General features: G+C 45.0%; 1 protein-coding gene across 2 annotated transcripts in view; it reads left to right on the top strand.

The window, feature by feature from the left end:
• Positions 1–24580, top strand: part of MDGA2 (MAM domain containing glycosylphosphatidylinositol anchor 2) — a 388607-nt gene that overhangs the window by 252510 nt on the left and 111517 nt on the right. For both annotated transcript variants that reach the window (XR_012673750.1, XM_075150684.1), the window contains exon 8: positions 11195–11488. Coding sequence is in view for 1 of the 2 variants with exons in the window: in XM_075150684.1 (XP_075006785.1) it covers positions 11195–11488 (294 nt within the window). In the remaining variant the exon portion in view is untranslated. The remainder of the gene's footprint in view (positions 1–11194; positions 11489–24580) is intronic.

The raw sequence follows: 24580 nt of genomic DNA, 5'->3' as shown, positions 1-24580 counted from the left end.
AGAGGCAACAGGCATGAGTTGAAATGAGAAGTTCAGACTGGATATAAGGAGCAACTTTTTCCCCATGAGGACACCTGAGTGGGAAACTGAGACTGAGTTGTGGGATCTCCGTCCCGGGAGGTTTTGAAGACCTGATAAAGCCCTAAGCAGCCTGGTCTGACCTCACATCTGGCCATGCTTTGAGCTGGGGCTTGGACTAGAGACCTCCCTGAGCTCCCATTATCCCACGAAGACTGTAGGGGTAGAAACACTAACTAATACATTCATGGACAAGGGAACAGCCTGTCTTTTGGCCAAAAAAACTTTTCAAACTTATTAATGCACATCTTACTAACAGGTAAAGAACTGAGAGGATTATTATAGGATAAGAGCCGAGTTTGGCATGATGGATGGCAGTTGCATGCAAACTTCGTTACCTGCTTGCCAGCGTGAAGTGGACAGTGACATTTGTGCAGTCATGCATTGCCCATCTGGTAGACAGTAACCGCTGTGTTATCTGTACTTGCTGGGGAATCATTTGGGAAATTGATGGGATTTATTGGAAACATCCATTAGATGGCCGTACCTATAAGCTCGTCACAGTTTCTGCAGGCAGTGATGAATTATGTCAGCTCTTAAATTTACTGTCCTGTAACACTCAAGAAAATCAGAAAGGGGGAAGAAAAACTAGCGTTTGGGATCAGCCTTATTCAGCATCTTAAAAGAAATTCTGCTTATTTGTATGACTTCATTACCCGACTAAACGGAAGCTGAAATAGTTTCAGTGTGCTTTTGAAGGTCACTACTGATTCATCAAGATTCATTACTGCTGTGGTAATTATGAACATAAGGCCTAGGCACAAACACATTTTCCAAATGCCAGGACTTGCACGGGTGTATTAATATCGCGTTGTGTGTCTGTTTGCTGATTTTGGGGAGAATTCTCTCTCCCTGATGTGCACGAGGTTCCTCCTGGGGTCACCAAGTGAGGCAGGAGGGGCTGTGTCACCTCCTAAGGAAGGAGGGAGACGGTTAGATCTCCTCTGTCCCTCCAGCAGATTGGAAAGGGACGTGTGGCAGTGCAAGGGACATGCCAGCCTCTTGGCACACTCGGCATTGTTTAGCAGGAATATTTTTCCCGTGACATGTTGTACCTTCAGCAGGAAAGGCATAGGTTTATGTCCTGAGTATCTTATATAAATGGACCTGAAATAATCCCCTAGCAGCCTTCGCCCCGCCACATTTCCATAAAGTAGATCACTGAATAGTGGAAATGAAGACTCAAATGTTGAATATTTGCCCTATAAAAGCCCTGTCATCCATAAAACCAACCCTGGGCAAACATTACTGAAAGACAGGATGGCTCTTCTGTGTGTGTGTGTGCATGTCATGGGGAATCTGAAGGCAGAAAATCTTAAAACAGCAACAAAAACCTCCCAGTAAAATAGGCTTGTGGCAAGCAAAAAAGAGAGGTGGATCAGGAGAGTGTGTCAGTCTTTGTAAGCGATCTTTTTCTCTGCCTTAAATATTGTATTCAAAGCAGGAAGCATGAGACTTTAGGTGACGTATGGTCTGCTCTGTTCAGTATGGGTTCTTAGCTATCTTTATCCCCCTAAAATCAGTATCAGTACAGTAAGAAATGTAACATCCGTCACTTCTGGCTTATTCTCTTTTCGTCTTTCTCCCTGGAGGTAGTATTGTGCAGTGAAGTGAGTTGTTCTTTCAGGGGGGTTATTTTACTTAATTCTCTGGCTGCACTGCTCTGAATTGCTGCTAGAAGGGCTGGGTGGAGGAGATGGCTGATAGTCTTGGGCTGGAGGTGGTGGTCACCCTTCCTTTCCTACAAGAGTCCTACCCAGTGTGGGCACAACTGGATGTCCTACATGGCAAATATGTCAGCTAAATTCTTCATCTCTGAAGATGTGCTGGGCGTGTACTACCCCGGGTAGGCACATCCCGGAGGGGAACATGGACTTTGGGCATGAGCACAGGGCAGCTGGTGGCCTCCAGGTCTCCTGTTCCACCTCCGAGGCTAGTCATGTCAACAGGTAGATTTGGTTTTACGTAAGTGCTGCCAGAGACAGGCAGAGAAATTCCTGAAGAACTAGTATATACGAGGCTGTGTATCCTCCCTGCAATATGATAAGAGAGCTTCCCTGTTAAGCTAATCAGCTATCTATTAAATAATGAATTAACTAAACGTCCAGGCTGATCTGTTAGGACATGTGGCCTTGATGTGTTTGTGAAGTATGTGTCCTCTGGTCATCTTGTTCCTTCTTTGATGATACATAAAAGAGACCTTAATTTTAGTTCTAAGTGTTTATTAAAATCACAGTACTGCCTCTTTGCATAGTGACAAAATGCTTTTTGTGAGATAATTAGTGGTCCAATTAAGATATTTGTAAACCTTAAGCACTGTCCAGAGTGATTGTTCACGGGCAACCCTGAGACATACCAGAAAACAGACAGACGTTTCATTATTGCAGTAAATTGATTATTTTTGTGAGCCATTATCTTTGGAGTTTATCTTTGAAAGGAATAGGTGAACAGAAGGGACAGATAAACGCCAGATTTTGTTAAAAAGCTTTTTCTTTTATAGTTCTATTTTAGTACTTAATGTGCAGAGATTTTTCTTTTTAATTCTATCCCTGGGAGCCGCCGTCCCTTCCCGTCACACAGCTTGCAGCACGGCTGGCCAAGCTGCTTGGCTGCCTGCTCCTGCGGGGAGCGGGGCAAGGACAGGCGATCTCCTGCTCTGCAGCCTCTTCCCTCCCCAGCACCTGGTTTCCCCCAGGAAATCTGATTTCTCCGGGATGTGTTCATCCACCGCGGATTGACTTCAGCTGTGTTTCTGGGAGCAGACACCCTCTTTAGCGGCCATGTATTGCGGAGTCTCTTTATTCTTCTCCGGAGGGCTGTGGAGTTGGCTCATCATCTCGTGTTGCATATGGCTCATGGAGCTCCTCAGCATGACTCCTGCGAGATCACTGAAAGCTAATATGGTTAATTCGCTGCTGGCTGTGTATGTTCTGGGTTTAAAATGTGCCTTTTCAGAGTCTGACTGCAGAGTTAGGTGGTGTTTTAAGGTATTAAAAGTATGTTGAGGTATAAGAACTGATTCTGGAATTATTTTACTGTCTAAGCAGATCTCTTATACAAACCCCCACCACGAAATCTGTGGTTGATGTTCATGTCTTCATTTGCAGTTAGAAGTAGCTTGTGCCCAAGAAAACACGGGCTGTGGTGCTTTCTCTTCTTTGCGTATGGGCAGGAGAGCACACAGGCAACCGGAGCAATGAGAACAGAAAGCGACCGTGAAATCAAGACATTATTTCCTTACAGGTTGCTCGATTTACGTTCCACATGAGTAACTAGATAGATCCTCTTTCATGGTGATGAAAGGCCATGGAAAGGTTAAAGTAAATTCTCTTGACTTCAGCTGCTTTTCCAACCATTTGGCTGGATCGTCTGCCCCAGGGCTCTTTTCTCACCTCTGGAGACCCTTTCAGCTCCCCGGTATTCCCCAACACTTCTTCTGAAAGAAACGCACATTAAGGGGATGCTGAACAGTCTTAGTCTCTGTTTACAAAAATGTCTAGAGAACCTGAATAATTATTGCTTGCTGCCCTTCAAAGGCTAAATGATCTTGCTCATATACTTTTTGTATACCAGCTCAGCTTCCTATACCAAAGCTCAGTCTGCCCTGTCTTAAAAAAACCCTCCATCACATAAGGAGTATGAATCATGAACAGGGACCGAAATGCATGTCCCTGGCAGAGGATGATTAATATTAGAGATTCAGACCTTCAAATTCATAAATATTAGAGAAGGAGGATACACGAATAATTTCACCTCTATCTCCTAGCCAGTACAGTGCAGATTCTTCAATATTCCTTATCCAGGCTGGTTTTAAATTACTTGGACAATGTGACTTCCAAAACTTCTTTTGGGAGATTATCTCTGAGTAATCTCCGGTACGGATTATTTCTTGATATGCAGCTCAAACGCTCCTTTGCTCCGCTTTATCCTCTAATTACTAGTTATTATCATTAGTCCCTTTTAAGCAGCCTCATCACACTAGCCTACAACTCCTCCCAGCCCACAGCCTCCCCATCACTGCTGAGACTGGCAGTCATTGCTTCAGGGCTACGGCTTTCCTTTCTGCCTGTTTAAGGCACCTGAGGAAATACAGAAGTGACAGTAGCCCCTACTTCACCTGTGCCATCCATAACCCCCAGCAAAGAGCTCAGGAGTTGTGCTGTCCCCTCCCAAGCCTACCATGGGGTCACCACTTCTAGGGTCACCCTGTCCTTCTCACGCTGGTCGTCTTCTGCCCCTTTGAATGATTTCTGTGTAAGCAGACGCTTGCCTCTGCCATTGCCTCTTTGGCAATTAATTAAGCTATCTGGAGGTTCAAAATAGGGACGGTAAGTTGACCCATCAGGATTTCAAAGATCTAGAGTAGACTAGATCTAGATTGTGGCTACCCAGAATATGCAGTGAATAAACGTATTAGGCTCATGCATTTTGGCTTTTTCTTTGAAATAGCTACTTTGGTCCTCTCCCCATTCTCCTATAGACATGGTGACTGTGCTGGATCAAGGATCCTATGGAATTACAGTGGAACTGCCACAGGAGATCAGACGGAAGAGTCTAGTCTGGTTTCCTATCTCCAGTAACAGACTGACACGTCTGCCTAGGGAGCAGTTTAATAAAAAAAAAGAGGACAAGAATACAGTGATACCTTCTGCCATCTGACCTTCTGGTGAGTCAGCGGCTTTCAGAGGCAAAGGTTGTCTCAGACCATTTTATTTAAGAGCCAGGAGTGGACATATATCAACAGTAGCCCTCTTATGCATGTGCCTCTGCCAATTTCAAAGGATAATAACATGTGTTTTTAAAGTAGGTGCTGCTTTAGTGTTACCAATGCTTTTGTTTTCCAAGTGATAACCCTCTACTTTAGGAAACAGATTTAACTGCTAAGAGTATGAACTTATTTTTTAAGCCACTTGCTGCATGAATAAGGTAATGTTTGTTGTTTCAAATATAAGGTTTAGCTAATTTATTATTCTGCACAAGCAGGAACAGAATTGACCTTTGTTTGCAGCAGGCTCTGTAGCTGGTGCTGCAGGAGACATGCTGATGCCTCAGCGAGGAGGGCTGAGCCCCTCTGAGACTCTGCTTGTGCCACAGCAGCACCTGCCGGGAGAGGGAGGCTGGCACAGCTGGCAATACTCTGACACGGCCAGCAGCACCCCGACACAGCTGGCAGCACCCCAGCACAGCTGGCAATACCCCAACATGGCCAGCAGCACCCCGACACAGCTGGCAGCACCCCAGCACAGCTGGCAATACCCCAACACGGCCAGCAGCACCCCGACACAGCTGGCAGCACCCCAGCACAGCTGGCAATACCCCAACATGGCCAGCAGCACCCCGACACAGCTGGCAGCACCCTGGCATAGCTGGCAATACCCCAACATGGCCAGCAGCACCCCGACACAGCTGGCAGCACCCTGGCACAGCTGGCAACACCGTGCTCACCCGCTTGGCACTTCTGCTTGCTTGGCTGGCACCCCCCTCTGCTCACCCCACTGGCAGCACCCTTGCTAGCACACCCTTGTTCGTGCACATTGGCTCGCGCACCCTTGCACCTTTGCTCTTGCACCTTTGCTCATGCACTTCAGCTTGTGCACCCTTGTTCACCCACCTTTGCTCATTCATCTTTGCTTGTGCACCCTTGCTCAGGCTTCTAGTAACAAGCGACAGGACGAGAGGAAACAGCCTCAAGTTGCTCCAGGGACGGTTTAGGTTGGATATGAGGAAAAATTTCTTCATGGAAAGGGTTGTCAAGCCTTGGAACAGGCTGCCCAGGGAAGGGGTTGAGTCACCATCCCTGGAGGTATTTAGACGACGTGTGGATGTTGTGCTTAGGGAGATGGTTTAGTGGCGGACTTGGCAGCGTTAGGTTTAGGGTTGGACACGATGATCTTGCAGGTCTTTCCCAACCTAAACAATTCTATGATTCTATGTTTCTACACCCTTGCTCATGCAGACTTGCCGGGCCCTCCTCCACAGCAGGCTCAGCCGCCTTGTCCCTGGTCCTGGGGGATGTAATCATCCTTCGAATGATTATTTTCTCCTCAATTCTCTAGCTCTCCCCCTCTCCTCCTGCCCCCCCTCCATCTTCCTGATTTCTCTGTGGGCATTGCATTGATTTGAGTTTCTTCTGTGGCTTTTTTTTAGCTGTATTGCTTATGAAAACAAGTCATACATGATCAGGCTGCCAGTGCCTGTCAGTTGGTGTGTTGCAGTCCCCCACACCCCCTGATATTTTCTGACCCTGTAGCTAATTTAAGGCAAATTTCGCAGCAGAATAGACATCTCGGAGATGATTAAGTACCTGCGAGTTTGTGAAAATAAATAGATGGGTATAAAAAGGGAAACCCTACCAAAACCCCTCCCTGAGCAAAGACTCAGTGCTGTCCTTCTTCCTAATTACAGAGTAGAGAATCAGCATCTGAGTTAAGGGGGACCCGTAGCCATAAGCGCTGTGGGGGGGCAGAGAAATACTTTGTGGGAGCTTGCTGTCTTGGGCACTGTCAGTCAAATGTGATATGTGAAAGCCGCAGCCAGGCTTCTTATTAATGGCATTGCCCATGAAATGATTTGTTTTAATAGATGGCCTTGTCCCTCCTCTCTCCTTCTCTGTTTCCAGTAATAAGAACATTAACAAATACAGTAAAACATAATAATATATTGGCTGGCTTACAATGTGACAGATACTGGTTGTGTTGCAAAATGCCACAGGAGAAGATGAGTCAGGGTATTTTAAGGTATCTTTCCATCTGGGGTACTGATACAGCCTATCTTATCAGCCTGCCTGCAGACCTTGTAGTCTATGGTCCTTATCTTGGCAGTGTGCAGTTTTTGCAGTACTGTTATCTCTCTTTTTCAGAAAGAAAACTGAGTTAAAGAGAGGGTAAATTACTTGCTCACAGTTGCACAGGACCTTTTTGGCATGCATCTTTTTTTTTTTCCTTTTTTTTTTTCCCCCCAAAGACGCACGTCCTTTGCCGTTCACTCTCCTTCCTCTCAAATGCCTCCAGAAGCTACATGTGACCATGAGAAACAGGGTGTATTCTTTCCTGCTTTCTTCCTTATATGGTTCATAGTTTGCTCTGAGAGTACAAATTTCTGAATTTCCCCTGCCTCTTGGTCTGAGATGCTGGTTCTTGCAGCTGGCAGGCTCCCACAGCTGAAGCTCAGGGCTGGTGCCTTCCTGCATCCCCAGAGTGCGGCTGCATGGGAAGCAAGTCTTCACGAGCCCCCAATTGCACTCGTGCATCTCTACCCCCCTTCCTCTCTAGGTCCACCTCATGGACACACTGAATTTGTCTGTTTACTTCTCCCGTGATGAGCTTAGTGAAGGAGTTTCTTAAACATTGTGGATATCTGAGGAACAGCTCCTCAGTTTATTTGTATCCCATCCCTGTTTCAAGTGCAGGGTTGGGTCAGTCTCCACACATGAATCTGGCTTTGCTGCCTCCTCTCATTTTTTGTCTCTCTTCCGTCATGCGTTGCCTTCACAGGCAGCATCTGCAGAGGACTGCTCGCTGTGCCGAAGGCAAGTCTTGCTTCTGGCTCAGTGCTTGAGATGAGAAGTTACAGCCCTTGCCCCAGCCAGAAGATGGGTCATTTCTGAGGCTAAGACAGGTTGCTTTGATGGCAGTCTGGAAAGGATGGAGTCTGAAACAAGCTGCCAGTACAACATGTCCAGAAATAGGTCTACATGGACAACCACCAAAGGGAAAACTCATGTCCTGGACCCACCTGGACGATGGGGTTGCAAGCAGAACTGTAGATAGCACTGAAGGCTGGTACATAGCAGGTAGCAGACCTTTTCCCTCTTGATAGCAGGTATTTTGTTTGAGGGCAGTGACCCCATAGTCTTGGCCTCACTGTTCTCACGGTCAGTGAATCCCTGAGACGGGAGAATGCTGTGCATCCCTGGGGCAGCCGGAGGTGCCGGAGGGGCAGGGAGCGAGAGGAGAGCTACAAGGGAGCCTGTAGCATCCGTAGCGACTGGGAGAAGCAGATTCAAAGCAGGGAGCAGACCCACTGCCCAGAGGGGAAGGGACAAAGTAAATGTTTTTTTGCTGATCCAGACAGAGCTGTGTATTATTTGAACTAAGCTGAGAAGCCACAAGCCAGGTGACCTGGAAAAAATGTTCAGAAGGAGGCTCCTTCCTGCAGGCAGGCAGTGCACAGTGTGCTTTCAAACCTTGCTCTTTAAATTGTATTTTCCTTCTTGGAACAATACCTTTTTCCCAGTTTAGTCTGTGTTTTCATAGAGCATTGCTTTAGGAAGTGGCCGTTTGGTATCTATTTGATGTGCTCGCTTTCAGGAGAGAAGGCGGAGGGGTCCCACCGCAAGCACCAGGTCCAGCACAAGTACCGTGTACTTCACAGCAAAAGCCTGGGATGTAGAAATGAGGGAGAGGGAAGGGCACACGCTGATGGAGAAACACAGTCAGAATAGCTCGGAGGACCACAGAGCAGCGCTCACCTGCTCCTTCTGTCTTGTCCCTCACCACCTTCAGCACCCTTTTCCCTCTGCATTTTTTCTCTGAGCTCTGGTAGGGCTCTGACAAGACTGCTGTCATGGCTTTGTACCACCCTCCCTTCGCTGGGGTGGACCATCTTGTGTCCTGCAATCCTTCCTCACCAGGGGCTTCTGGGCATCTTCATGGGATGGTTCTCCTCTGGGCTCCCTCCAAGTGATCCAGGTCTCCTAGGCACTGGCCTGTGCTCAGGACCTGCTATGGGACACACGGGCATAAGTGAAAAATAAGAATATTTTATTAATGTTAAGAATGTTTTATTAAGCAGTCTTTCTCTTTTTTCTTTTTGCTTTTTCTTTTTTTTTTTTTGTCTTTTTTTGAAGTATAAAATAATTTTTCCTTTACTCTCCTGTGGAAAAAGTCATTTCTACTTTTGCATGTCCCACCTGATTCAGAAGGAACTATTAAAGCCTTCGAAACAGCTGAAAACAGCATTTTGATACCTATGAAAGACCCTGATTTGACTCTGATTCCTAGCAGACTTATCAGGTCCGTAGACACGGGGTAGATCCTGGGGGAAAACCGGAACTGTTTCTCACTGGTACAAGTCTGTTGTTTCTGTCTCTGGGGGCCTGAAAATAGCCTTTGATTATTTTTTCCTGCAGACAGGAGTTACGGTGCAGGCTGTATTTTGTCAGTCCTGGCATTCAAGCAGAGGAGGTGAGGGCAGGACAACGTGGAGAGGTGATGCTCCTAGGAGGGATTGTTTTAAAACAGAAAGCATCTCTCTACATGATTCAGAACAGAAGACCCATAAAGGCAGCCGAGTTTTCAGAAGGCACAAAAGGAAAGAGTGGACTGGCAGTGTTTAAATTGGGCTGTTCCACGCCCTCCCCCTAAGCAAGTGTCCGCGGCTCTGAAGGCACCATGTGTGATCTGGAGATCACGGGCAGCTTCAGAGACGGAGCTTTCGTTTGTGTTGCGCTGAGAAGAGTAAGAGATTGGCGATAAACCCAATATAGGTATGATGAGATGGGAATGATAATTGGACATGGCAAAACTGCTCTCGTCAGGCCGGCGGAGCTTGCAGTGCTTTGTAATTATCAAACACTGTCTCCTAAACAACTGAGGCAGAGAGGCCGCCTCTAATGGGACCGATGGTGGAAGCTCACTGGGATGCCCGTCGTGCAAACACCGATGCCTTTGCCAGGGATGCCACGGCATTTCTGTCCCGATCAAGCACCTTGCACAGCCGACAATACACGCTCACAGCCCAGAAGGCCAACCGTATCCTGGGCTGCATCCAAAGCAGCGTGGCCAACAGGTCGAGGGAGTGATTCTGCCCCTCCGCGCTGCTCTAGTGAGACCCCCCCTGCAGTGCTGCGTCCAGCTTGGGGGTCCCCAGCACAGGACAGACAAGGACCTGTTGGAGCGGGTCCAGAGGAAGCCACGAAAATGATCAGGGGGATGGAACGCCTCTCCTGTGAAGAAAGGCTCAGAGAGTTGGGGTTGTTCAGCCTGGAGAAGAGAAGGCTCCGGGGAGACCTTATTGCAGCCTTTCAGTACTTAAGGGGGCTTATGAGAAAGATGGGGACAGAGTTTTTAGCAGGGCCTGTTCTGACAGGACAAGGGGGGATGGTTTTAAACTAAAAGAGGGGAGATTCAGACTAGATTTAAGGAAGAAATTGTTTACGATGAGGGTGGTGAGACACTGGCAGAGGTTGCCCAGAGAGGTGGTAGATGCCCCATCCCTGGAAACATTCCAGGTCAGGTTGGATGGGGCTCTGAGCAACCTGGTCTGGTTGAAGATGTCCCTGCCCACGGCAGGGGGGTTGGACTAGATGACCTTTAAAGGTCCCTTCCAACCCAAACCATTCTATGATTCTCCTCACTGCTGAGGACTGGTGATTCAGAGTCGAGGCTGATAATTCGGAGCAGCACTGGGGGCAATTAGGAAGTCTCTCTCTTGTAAGACTGTGGAGAGGAGGAAGGATGGGTCCTTGGGCATCGCCAGCTCACTGTGCGGCGGTGCCAGGCCTTCCTGCTCCAAGGGGCTGTCTAACTCCTGCTGGAAACAGTTGTTCACGTATTCCTTCCGGATTTGTTAATGCAAATCTCTATGAAAGAAATACCACTTCGATAAACTCCTGTGATAGAAAGATGCCAACTGCATTTCAGTTTCAGGTCTTGAATTCTGAGTTGATTTCTGAATTGGCAAAATTCTTCCTCATTGCGTGGCCATTATAAGCTGGATAAAATCAGCAGCCAGTCTGTTATAAAAAATGGGGCTTAATGCCAAATACTCATAAAAAGGAAAGCCATAATTTGCAGTGATAAAGTGCTAGCTGCGACCGGTGTTCCGAATGCGCTGATGTACACTGGTGTGGTGTATTGGCATGTCAGAGATGCGCAGGGAGGCAAGTAAGTGTCATAGCTGGGGCTGTTAAATCTTATTTTAACCACTTCAAGCAGCTGAGCACCTTGTCTCGTAAATAGTAGCATTGCACAGTCTTCCAATATATGTAGTCACTATGCATTGCTGTCTGTGTATAAATTAATTCTTCATATATAATTACGACTGCACAAGCAAGAAAGCCACCTGACGTCTCTGTACTGCTAATTGTTGAACCGTCTCTTTTTCTCCTTTGAAGTCCCACCCAATTTGACTGTTCCTCAAGAAAAGTCACCCCTGGTCACCCGGGAAGGGGACACGATCGAGCTGCAGTGCCAGGTGACAGGGAAGCCCAAGCCCATCATCCTCTGGTCCCGAGCAGACAAGGAGGTCGCGATGCCGGACGGGGCGATGCAGACGGAGAGCTACGATGGGATCCTGCGGATAGTGAACGTGTCCAGGGAGATGACGGGAACCTACAGGTGCCAGACCAGCCAATACAATGGGTTTAATGTGAAACCCAGAGAAGCTTTGGTACAGCTTATTGTACAGTGTAAGTAGACCCTTATTTTCTTTCCATGTGGTTTTGCTGAGAAAAAGAAGTTGATTTATTTCTCCCCTAAATACACAGCAGCAAGAGTCTCATGGTTGTTACATTTTTGATGCTGTGTTGTTTGGCTCTGTAGTTCCTGAATCCATGATTTTAATGTAAATATAGAAATAAAAATGACATAGGAATCACATTTATATTAAAAAAAAGTGTGAGGCAATCATTATTTTCCCAATGCCTCGCTTTAAATCTCTTGACACAGGAACAAGCACATGAGATAGGAGAACATATTTCTATAAATGCAGATCTGATACTGATCTCATTTGTTGGTACTGTGTAAAACAAGAAGAAAAAAATGAGAGAAAGAGCTGTTCCATCTTAGCTGATCTGCATGCAGATCTGCATAGTCTGCTCTGACTCTGAATGTGAACCATCAGCATCAGGAATGGGAAGGAAAATGTAAGGGAAAATCAATTATTTTGGAAATGCTCAGCGTTTATTACTGGAAAATGAAAAGTCTGTTTTGATAGGGTTTATGGGAAATAATGAGCCATTCTTTGTTGCTGTGTGTCTGATAAAGATGTTCACTAAATGACTTTCATGTGCCTGTTGTATTGTTGGTACTTATTTTCACTTTTTTGTAAAGTGACTTGTGCAGCCCTCATTTGTTCTGGTTTCAGATGCCTAAATATTACGGCAGATTTGCTTTTTAACAGTGTTCTGTGCTCAGCACGACTGACCTCTTTTGGGGCCTCCAGGGATAAGATGCTGCAATATACATAGTTATTACTAATAATCAACTGATTTGTTTTTCCCAAGGTCTGTTGTATAACAAATTATTTAATGCACTTGATTACATGTTGTGGTATCTGCAGTGCTTTCATCAGAGCTATTTACTGGTGTGCCGGCACAGCCTTTTATCAAAGCACGCTTCTGTCCCAGCCAGCAGTCACGCGGATTAATGACACCAAGAGAGTCAGGCCTGCTTCTCCTGGTTGTGGGTTCCTCTGCATTAGGACTGGCTTCACCCACCTGCACTGATGTATCTAAAATGGGCGCAGAGGTGTCTTTGGCTCTGTCTAGAGATTGCAGAAAATAGCTGGGATCTTAGAGCATCCTCCGGAGAGGTCTGTCTTTCCCTGTAGAGCATAAAATGATTACGGGGGAATTAGTCTCCTACTGATGGCAGTTTTAAAGCACATGGATTGTTGCAGGGAAGACTGGCAAGGAATGGGCTGGACCACAGCTGTGATGTGTCCCACATTTTGCCCTGGAAGACTTTATTTCAAGTCTTTCACAGTCATAGAAACTCTTCTATTTATCCAGCGAGCTCTGCAATGTTTATCCTGGTCTCCATTTCAAAGCTTTTAAGCAGATGCTGTTATCATCTTCAGCAGGGAGGTAATCATGCATTTCATGTTAGAAGAAGGGACGGTTGAATCTGGGTCTTGGGGAATGTTTCCCAGGATGTGGATGTGGACTTCCCACCAGCTGCACTTCTTCAGGCCCTCAGCCAGTCCCTGATGGACCCAGTGGGATGACTCCTGCTGACTTCCAAAGGCTGGTGGATGCCTTGCTTGGATTGCTGTTATTTTACAATATTTGACTGGCAGGGAAAAAAGCTCTGTTTTTATGTATTTTTAGTGCTGTGTTAGATGCAGCAGTTCACGTCTTCTGAAAGAGGTGAGAGACACAACTTGAAAATGGTTGTAATACGCAGGAGTACAACAGGTATTTACAGGAGATTTTTCTTTAATCTGTTCTTGTTTAGATTTCTACTCACTTTATTCAGATCCTAGCAAGTAACAATTTGGAGACGAATGGACAAAGCAGATATTATGTAATGCATTGATTATTTTTTCTTGTGGGAGGAAAGTACGTGTGTTCACATCGACTTCAGCATCGTTTTCTATAACTAGCATAGCATTTATTCAATTGTCATAAAAATCAGTTCTTTTCAGTAATTTTGTAATATTTATTTTAGATGCTTCTATCAGTTATAAACAGGGAAAGATATTTGATGAAACACTTTTATTTCTGTAATAACTCATTGATTTCACTTTGTACATGGTGCGTGGGTGTGTGAGCAGATGGACGTTGGTAGCTGGGTACATTCCCATTCTCTAGGGTATTCGAAGAGTTTCTGCTTCTGGGAGCAGGACCTTCTGTCTCACCAAAGTGGTGTATTACTGTGTTTTGCTCCATGGGGTAAATCTTTCAGTGGAACTACTGCTCTAGGTCATATCCCTAAAAATGAAAAATTAAGGATAAATTCAAAGATAAAGGCATTTTCTTAATTTGACCTACTCTCAGTTCATCTGACCAGTTTTAACAGAGTTTTTCTTTTCCTCTCCTCTCTTTTCTCTCTGCTATCCCTTTAACCACATGCTCAGTGATCTCAGGATCCCAGACTATGAGTTCTCTAGGAAAATGACTGGTGCTAGGTAAATGACTGTGCTTTGTCACAGTTTGGCCTCAAGTCGTGGTTTAAGACTTTGGATTTTTCATGTTTAGCATCAAATTCTAACAATTCTAATAGGAAATTGCAAAGGCATCATGGGACACCAAAAGTAAAGGAAGACTCATCTCTCTTAGCCCAGGTCTGTTGCGCAAGACGTGGTTGGTGTGCTTTTTAGTACACTTTGAGTCATGCAGTCCTTGTCACGTCCTGAACTGATTGCTCAACAGTAAAATACAGCAAAGAAGATACTTGTTTTGACGTCTAATTGAGTAGGCTTTGGAGAGGAATTTGACTGAAAATTTTAATCATCTGAAAGTTAGGTACCTGTGCTCCCTGCGTGGCTATGGAGAGTGAAGCATCTGCAGGGATGGTTTTTCTTTGTCCCAGTTCCCCATCTGTAAAATAGAGAAAACGGTTCCTGCCCTAGAGGTTTTGGAGATGGGATTCTGAGGATGCTGTAGTAATGAAAGACATGCAATATCTGATTTGATCAATAAACCTCGTATCCTTTGCTTATTGCTATTTTTATCCTGTGCTGTTTTCTCTTAGGTGTGTTCGCACTCATCACAAGCTATGGGCTTTACAGGTTTGGATCTTTATTGTTTGGTAGCTTTTGTGAGCCCTGCTAGCTTTTCTCTGGGAGATTGATTAGGATCATGGAAGTACAGCAACAGCAGCAAGAAGAGCTAAACACCTTCCATGGGATTTGGTCACTGTTGTTACTCTACTGTCCATATCCCGTGGGAGACTGGAGAAGACCTCTGGGGGAAGAACAAGACTAAAAGACCACCCTGTAAAGTGCTTGTGTTCATTTCTCACTCTTCTTTGCCTTCCCCCACAGAATAAAAGAAGGATGAAGCTAGTCACGATGCTAGGGACAGAGCTGAGGGAGGTCTGTCATCGTAGATAAGTCATCAGCAGAGCCTGGTCTGTGAAGTCCTGCCGGCACGGGTTCCCCAGGAGCCGTGCAAGCAGAGACAGCATTCGGAGAGCAGAGATTTTCCCAGGACTCATGGATGTTGTCTTGGCGTCTCTGCCTTGGAGAGGAGCAGGCAGCACCAAATAGCCTGGTTTGCTGTGCAGCTGGTTCCTCTGCGCTGCCTTTGCAGGGACTTTCTGCCTGTTTCTTCCCCACGACTAGGCTCTTTTGAATGTACTGTCATCTATAGTATGGTCAATATGCTCTTCAGAGAATGGCATTTATCCTTCTGTATCTTTCTTCCACAGTTTGGAGAGCTTTTGGCATGGGGAAGGCCATTTGCTGGGTCCAGGAGGATCCCTTCAGCAGGTTTAAATGACGTGAGCAGTTTACTGGGAGGGCTGGGCTAACCGTGCAAAATCAGCCTCGCAAAGCAGCGGTGCCAGCTGTCCCAAGTGTGGTTTGCTGCGTGCCTGCGAGTGGGAAAGGGATGCTGAGTGGGGCAGAGGAGGCACCTATGCGACTGTTTAGAGACCTGCGCTGGCTCATGGTGACCTAAAGTGCTCGTGCAACGGCACTGTTGATATTGCTGTTTTGGTGTTGCAAGACACACTGCTCGTTTCCCCCAAAGCTGGTGCTGAAAGATGAAAGATCCTGGTCTAGACGAAGCCCCAGCTCCTGCTGAAGCTTGCGCCTGCTCTTGGGGTCCCCATCAGAAGCCCCAGCGGCCATGAACCTTCCTGCCATGAGGTCTCCAGGATGTAGCTTCCTTGCTCTGAGTTGAGAGGGTGGCATCTGAAAAGGAAGGGCTGTTCCAGACACGTGCTCCTAAAGGTGGCTTGTCCCAGTTCACTTTCAGAAGGACACTAAGACAGACAAGTGGAAAGTGGGAACTACGTGCGGTGACAACGTTCAGCGCCCTGCACCTGCTCACAGTGCTGACCATTTTCTTGTCTGCAAATTCGGGTAAATAAAAGTTAAAATAAATAAATAAATGCCTGCTGTTGGCAGACAGGATGCAACCCAGAAATAATTTCAATGCACCACTTCTACTGCTGGAAGAGAATGCTCGGGAAATAAAAATGCCATCAGGTACAACATAATCAAATGTTTACATCGTGTACCTTATCAAGTGATGATAGCAGGAAGGACAGAGTCATTTTTCACAGTGGACATTGCTGCGTGTTGGGCTTGCGTTTTATATGCTCCAGTTTTACTTTGGTGCTACATAAAATATTGTTTATAATATAAACTGTTTTTCAAATGCATTGGTCTCCAAGTACTTGTAAAGCCTCTTAAAACATCAAAGATACTTCATGGTAACCTGGTTGGCAGAGCAGTTGGCCACATTGTGATGCTCTGAATTTTCCTTTCAGTTTGAGTTCCAGTTTATGTATGTCAGTCCTACTCAGTAATAAATTCTAACCAACTAATGAAATCATGCTGAAGGGGAACATTCTTCAGGGATTATATTTGAAATGGAACAGAGCTAATTAGTAAGAAATATGAGGCTGAATTATGATCTCAGGTGCATCATTGCAAATCTGGAGTGTATCAGTGGGGCATAAATTAGTTGTTCAGGTTTTACATTGGCAGGAGAGTTCAGAACTGGGTCCGCTTTGCTTTGATTGTAGATGTTATTTGCAGCTGAGGATGGGAAAAAATAATCTTTTATGCTTTACACAGGCAATTTGGCAGCTCAGAAAAATTGCCATATCTATTCTGTGACTGTCTAAATATGTGCCTGATGAAATATTTATATGAAATATTTATATGTAAATATTATATATTATATTAATAATGAAATAAAAGGTTGTTGCAAAAGAAAGGAATGAAGTGTTCTCCAACCAAAATAGAACTAGAATTAATGAGCTTAAAACTCATGGAGATTTAGGAAAGTAATTATGAGGAATTTTTAACAGGTAGGGTGGCTAATCCCTGCAGTAGTTTGCCAGGAGACTTCCAGACTTTGAGTCCATGGATGGTCTTTTTTTTTGAAGCTGGGTGGACAAAGCCCTGCAGGGAGTGGGGACGGGCAGGAAGGAGGACGGGGAACACTGCTCTAGTTTGGAGATGCTCACACCGAGTTTCAGCTCCAGAGAAAAGTGCCCTGTGGTTCCCGGGGCCGTGACAGCAGCTGATTGCTTAGGAATATTTTTGCACTCCGAGTTCTTCGTTCCTATTGCTGGGCAGAGCCAGGCGAGTTAATGGTATTGTTTCGTGAGTGGGGATCAGGAGTGCAAGTAAAACTCTCCGAGAGTGCAACCTTCCAGATTTTCAAATCCACTTATAAAATTTTTACTATGAAAATGTATTAAAAAGGGGGTAGCCAGGGAATTGTAATGGGGAATTGAATGGGGAAAATGACTTTATTTTTAAGTAAGCACTGAAATCTATTTTTAAGCAGGTTGAAATGATAAAGGAAATCAGTATTTACATTTTACATTCATATTATTTACATCACAGTTATACTTTTTTTTTTTCTTCTTATGATTGAAGATTTGAGTGGAAGAAGCTGATTAGTATTCAGGACAAGTGTTACAATAATCCAATACATTCCCAGACTTTGGTTTATTACTTTCTGAACAACTTCTTTCTCTGTAGATAGGATTTGGTTTTGATTTAGGCAGTTTGTGGTGGGAGAGAGGGTGGGCTAAAAGAGGGCTAGAACTGGGCCTTGCTACTTTTATATTTCTGGGCCATTTTTCATGTCTTTTTGGAGTATGGGAATTAATAAATGGCCTTAACAACTTTAAAACCTCAAAATATATGTTGCTCCCATTGGGTTTGCTCTCTGAAGTTGCTTTCTCCGTCCTGGTGTGTTGTGTCGGAGGAACTCCGCATCCCTGGGTTGCAGGTTTTTCCCAGGGTTGCTCTCACATGGCATAGATACATGCTGCCTACCTGAGTCTAAAGATTCAGCCTGCCCTATGGCGATATATATTTAGGCAGTCCAGATAGTGTTACCACTGTCCTTGTGTTTAACCTATGGATAGAGTTCCCAGCTCCTTAGTTCTTTGACTAGAAATTTTCCAGAAAACTCTCCTCGTGCTTTTATGTAAAACAACGATCAAAATCTCTTCTATAAAATCTTCAGTGAAAGATGATAGAGAACGATTTCAGCATAGTGCATAAGCAATTATGGCTTTGTATGTAATTTATCTGAACGGAGCAAGGGAGGAAAAATATATGGAAATAATTGATGGCTTGATCAGCAAAGCAAAATGCTAGGAGCTTTTTGACATTTAGCAAGGTCAAAGGCAATGTGTGTCTAGTGACCTGGAGAGGTGATGAATATGCAAACACTGGCAACATGGAAAATTGTAAATGGGAATGAGATCATTTGAATGTTTTCTTATTTAATATTAAAACTATAGTTACTGCGAGAATCTCCTGAGATGTATTTTTTCCTTGTTAGAAATTCCAAAAGACAGCATAGCAGTGAGTAGCCCAGAATCTGAAGCACAAACACGGATGTTATTGGAAAAAACTGAATTATTCATAGAGCTTTCTTTTTGACGATTGGTCATGTAGAAGATAGCCTTGCACCACAGAGCAGTTCACAGCAGTGTCTGAGGGCAAGACCAAAGACAGTCTTCTAGACAAAAAGTTTTTTGTTTTTTTAAGAAGTGAGAATGAGAGGAGGAATGGGAGTAGATGTAAATGTTGCGTATCTATATTTGAAATATGAAGAATCAGAATAGGGTGTCTTTGAATGCTCTGCTTCTCCTGGATAAGGCATCCAGGATCTGAGTAGTCAAATTGATAATCTTGGGAGAATGGCACTTTTTAATCAATCAGTATTTCTTTCAGGTTTGTTCACAGAAACTTGCACCCTCCTAACCATGATAGCTTTTTGGTGACACTGGTGTATTGGTACTTCCAGCTGTTTCACGTTAGCTCCATGAAGCTAGGCTATCCCCTTGAAACTTGAGAGAGGGAGGATCAGTATGAAGCAAACAGCATCTCTGCTTCATTAAAAACCTTCTGTGCACATAAACGGTAGGTTGAAATGTGGAGTTTGGGTTTGTGGAGTTTGGGTTTGTTTCACGCTAATGCAAGGACAAGGCTGTCCTCCCCAGAGCACATGGATGCTCTGATCCTAAATGCCACCAAGATGGGCAGAAAGCCTCCAGTATAAATGTAACCCTCTGAAGGTCAGGAAGGTCTTGCACGTGCGTCTCTCCCCTCTGGTACATCGAATGAGACCAGCATCTTTCTGTGATGTTTCACCCTGCTTCTTCCCAACATGGGTTTTAGGATTGAGTAAACAGTTGTTGGATGGTGCGTTTTCTAATAGTTTTATGGCTAATGCAGGTGGGTGGAAAGGCTGTGGGAATTCTTGGGAAATAGGATGGAGCCAGCACCCGAGAAGCTACGGAGGAGAGTGTCTGCACACACTGTTAAATTAACTGCCTGGCCTTTATGCAGATTTGGTATCCCTGAACGTCTGGGGCACCCAGGGACATCCTGCTGCCGTCTGACTCACGTTCAGGGCTTTTTTCGGGGTGAGGGTGAGGAGCTTCCAAGGTCAGAGTGATGCTCCCTCCCACTTCATGGCAGTGCTAAAGTGCTGCAGAGCTGCGGCAGCTCTCGTTTGTAGGATACTGGTTTCATGATTTCTAGGAGGATACACTAACATTGGAGCTTTCTTCCTAATTCTGTAGCGGGGAGGGGAGGCACTGGGGAGATGTGGCATGGTTAGGTCCTGCCTAATCGGGCAGAGCTCTGCTCCCACCTCGGCAAGGCAAGCGATAGTCCCTTGACTTGCAAACAGGCAATTCGTTCCTCCTGACGGTGCTGTTCTTGCAGAGGGACCCTGCTGGAGATAACACAAGGGGAGGAAAAGCTGGTAGCACCCACGTTCGTTAGCATGTCAGCTTGCATAGCTGCCAGATATGCGGCACCTCCTGGAAGGAACCAAAAAAACCTGGTTGTTTCTTGTAAGGCTTTCATGGGCTTTTGAGAGCGAATGGGAGTGCCTGCGTGGACAGTGGACTGACCATGGAGCTTTATTTCCTACATATAGTATTTTCAAGAGCAAAGATTTTCTTCTGGCTTTGTATTGTGCGTTAGGCCATGTCCTATTTTAAAGAAACTATGCTGTGATATGATAAAAGAGAGACCAGCTTCACAATTAATAACTAGTTAAGAGATAGGAATGAAAGGGCAAATGTACACAGTGAGTTACAACCAAAAAGGATTGAGGGAAATTCGTGAGACTCTTGACTAGGGCTCGTGTTCAGTGAAATCCCCAGAAATTATCATGAGAAGAAGGTAAACAGCAGAATGAAAAGGAATGTCGCAGTTAGGAAAAAAAGGAGTTAGGAAAAAAAACCTCAAAGGTCAGCAAACATCACGAAAGGACTCCAGCGGTTCTGCTGGAGGAGAGAAGGTCGGCAAGGGCTCTGGAGCTCAGAAGGCGGTGTCTGGGGAGGGGGGTGCCGGGGTGCCAGGGTGCCGTGGCCATGGCTAGCCTGAGCAGGGAAATGCCCTTCTCCTGGGAGTAACAAAGTCAACAAGCAACCAACTCATGGAAATGTGAATTGGAATAATTAACGTGGCCATTCAGCTATTTTTTTTTGCCATTGACCATTTTAATGGAAGAAGATGCTAAGTAAATATATTTCCTTTTTGTTGTCCCATATTAGGAGACTTATTCCCATAATTAAAAGATATATGCATTTCAACTAAAGCTATGATTGCAAAGTGAAGCATTAAAAGTTTAAGGTTATTTGGATTGACATAGACGCGTAACTAATTCTGTCTGTGAATGCTGCTGTGCTACATCGTGTACTTGGTTACATGCTTATTTATTTTGCTCTGTAAATCACTATCTTCCTGTCTAACTTTTAAATGTTTGACTTAGTGACTATAAGCGTCTCATAAAATAGAGTCTTTTATGGCAATATATGTATTAAAAGAAAGGTTGCCACTTTCTCTGTACTCCTTCTTGGCAGATTTTATTCTTATTTTTATTATTCAGACGTGTTGTCCACTGCTGTTAATATGAAGTTTTGCAAATCATTTTACCTGTGGAGAAAAAAATGGTGTCAGCAGGCACATTCCTTTCACTCAGCAGCAGGAATGAAATTAGACCTCGATTGTGCCGATACATAATCAGGTTTTTCTAATGGAGCTAGTCCAGAGGACACTGGACTCATTACAGCAGTCACTAAGATGCTATGAAAGCTGGGAGGATCTTTGTTGTTACTGGGAAGCAATGCTTTTTTGGAGACCCTCCTTCTTTGGGTCGCTCCCATCAGGCTTTGGAAAAATCTGTGTTGGCCATGTTGCACGAGATCCTTTTGTACTCTTCTCCTCCCAGCAAAGAAACCACGTTATGAGTTAAATCACTGGAGACGACAGGAGTCTTGCCAGTGGCATCAGCGGATGAAGGGTTTCAAAGAGCACGGGACACGTAGGTTGTGCATCTTCTGTGTCGCTGGCTTAGCAGGGTATGGATTTGACCTTGTGCTCCCTGCACTTTACCATGCTATCCAGCTCCACCACCTTTCTGGGGAGCATCATTCTGCTTGGTGCAGAGAGGTTTAAATCGTGCCTGTTGTTATCAGTGCAATGCCGTGCGCTGCTCTGACCTCAGTTTCTTGCTGTGGGGACCACAGTCGTCTGCCGTGGAGGGTCTTTGCGGGCTGGTGGCAGCGTTAGTAAGCTGCACAAGCGGCTTTCTTGAGGAAAGTTTATGATAGAAGATTCCTAGTAACAGGATTTCTCATGCTCTCCTTCTTATATTCAGAAGCTTTCCACATCATAGAAGGGAAATTTCACACCTTTCATTTATTATTGGGTCGGTAAATAAAAAGTCTGAAGAGTAAACAAAGAGGAGGCATATCCTACTTCTTTTTAGAGGAATTGTTATTTCTAGGTAGTCCAGGCCTTTGAAAATATGTTCAAACCATTCACTACTAATACATATTTCTCACTTTTCCAGGCTCCTTTGTACTTACTATGCCCATTAATACATTTTCTTATCAATAAAGCCATTTTTATCCCTGTTTTAATCGACTTTCCTTCAAGGTGTAGAAGCTTATTCAGATTATTTTTATCATTCATATTTATTATTGGCACAGTTTCTCCTTTTTACTCTGTTTGTAACAAGTAATAGACTGTATCTATCCTCATTTTCCTGTTTGTGGCAGGACTGGCTTGCACACAGAGGGGACAGGGGCACGAGCACCGCCTGCTCTTTGTTAAAATGAAACAACAAGGGACTGACCTCTGCAACGAGGGATGGTTATTTTTTCTCTCGGAGGTCCTGGTTTGCACTGGGAAGGCCAACAGATGCAGTTTCTTTTGTAACTTGTTTTGTGAGGGTAATTACAATGTTTTTAGGTGTACAATGTAAAACCATGCCAAGCACTTTCATTGGTGAAGCAGCCTGTTATTTATGAGTGATCTCGTTAGATGTGTTTTCCCTGTATTGTCTTTGGTAACCTCAACACATGCTATTGTACTTTGAGAGCTACAAAGGGAAAACATGCGCATCTCCACATATCTCCTCCATTTAAGTCTTTGGTGGTATGAAAAGAGAGACCGTTGGCTTTTATTATCCTTTCCAAGCTAAGCTCTGTAGCTCTGAACCCAGAAAACCAAACATCTTGCTCTGTTGGAGGGAGTTGAAATTGTAAAACTATATTAGCAAAAAAGATATTCTTCTCAATGTGTGCATACACTGGGCTTCCTGAAATTGTCAGTGTCACGGCTGTGGTGCACTGGTGGAAGGTGCCCTAAAACAGCCCTACCTGGCTCCTGGAAGGCATCAGTGAAGACTATTCATGTTCTTCAGCCTCTTCACGGTCTCTGTCCCAACCCTGCCCTGAAGCTCTTTCTCATTCAGACCTCTGTTCGTACAGTTTAAGCCCCTTACCCGTTGTCCAACCTGCAGTGGGGATGGAGAGCTGTTTACCTTCTTTTGGTTGCTCCTCACCTAGTTAGACTGTTGTCCTGTCAACCTTCAGGTTTCTCTAAACTACATGGACCCATTTCCTGCAGATTTTCCTTATACACTGAGTTGTCCAGATGGGATCACTATTACTATTTTCATCCATATTCTCTGAGGTTAGCCCCCATCTTCTTGAAGTGCAGCTCCAAGCCTGGGCATAGCTATGCCCCGTTCTGTCTGTGGCTGCTGGGCAGAGGAGAGGTGTAGCGTTGCAATGTAGACCAGTTCCTCCGTCCCAGACTGATGCACAGCAGCATGACACTGCTGATTCCCGTTCAGCTGTGATCCGTTGTGGTTTAACCCGGCAGGCAGCCAAACACCACACAGCCACTTGCTCACTCCCCTCCCCGGCAGTGGGATGGGGGAGAGAATCGGGAAAAAAAAAAAAGTCATGAATCGAGATAAAGACAGTTTAATAGAACAGAAAAGGAAGGGACAATGATGATGATAATAATAACAACAACAACAATAATGATAGAATATACAAAATGAGTGATGCACAATGCAATTGCTCACCACCCACCAAGCAATGCCCAAACAGCGATCGCTACTTCCTGGACCACACCTCCTATTTATATACTGAGCATGACGTCATATGGTATGGAATACCCCGTTGGTCAGTTGGGTTGGCTGGCTATGCTCCCTCCCAGCTTCTTGTGCACCTGGCAGAGCATGGGAAGCTGAAGTCCTTGACTATGGTAAGCACTACTTAGCAACAACTGAAAACATCAGTGTGTGATCAACATTCTTCTCGCACTAAATCCAAAACACAGCACTAGGAAGAAATTTAATTCTATCCCAGCCAAAACCAGGACAGATGTTGTGAAGCCAAGGCATTATTTTGCAGACCCCCTTCCCCTCTGATGGTTCTCCGTGCTGTCTTTGTCCAGTTCTTTTTCTTTGTCCAAGTAGCTGGCTGGGATAGAGCCAGATCCCAGGGCTTCGGATCTGGCCAGGAACCTCTAGCAAGGGCTCAACTTTCCCCACCATACTGGGTCCCACTTCTATGGCTGGCTTATGGCAAGGTCATGGCAAACAGCACCAGAGGCCTGGCTCAGGCCACGATGCAGGATATCAGTGATATCTCCCCAACCACCTGTCTCTCTTACACTCTCAAAGAAGGAAATTAGATTATTTTGATGTGATTTGCTGTTGACAAATCCCTAGTGACAGTGACTCATTTCAGTGTTATCTTCCAAGCGCTCACAAATTGTTGGATTGTTTGTTGCAGAATGTTTCTGGGAACTGAAATTAAGGTGTCTGGGATGTAGCTCTCCAGCTCCTCCTCCCATCCCCCTGTTTTCAAGGTAGGCATTGGATTTGTCGTTAGATAACTTTCTTGTACTTCCCTGGTTCCCTACAAGTTTTCTCTAGAGGTTTCAGTGGTTATTTTAGGCTTGTCCAGGCCCCTCCAGTGTGAATATATGTGTACTCTTTACATTCTTCTAAGCTCAGTTCTTCCTACAGGTGTGAATTATTTTTGACATCTGAGGAGGGTCAGCTCTTTTAGAAAATCCTGCTGCACCAAAGGGATGAAAGACCTTGGTTCTTCTGTACTAAATATTATTTGTGTGGCGTGGCTCTAAAACTGAATGAAAATACATCATCTTTCTAATTAACTGCAGAGAAATTGTGGTATTGCATAGTGCCACCAGGAAAATTAGAGTAACCACAAGTCAAGTTCACATGTGCTACATGTGCTTTTGTTCATACCCTTTGTGCAGACCTAGGCTGGCTTTTTGCTCTCCAGAG

The sequence above is a fragment of the Calonectris borealis genome, chromosome 5 (genome assembly GCF_964195595.1).
Source record: "Calonectris borealis chromosome 5, bCalBor7.hap1.2, whole genome shotgun sequence".
Taxonomy (NCBI): Eukaryota; Metazoa; Chordata; class Aves; order Procellariiformes; family Procellariidae; genus Calonectris; species Calonectris borealis.
This window is presented reverse-complemented; position numbering and strand designations above follow the sequence as displayed.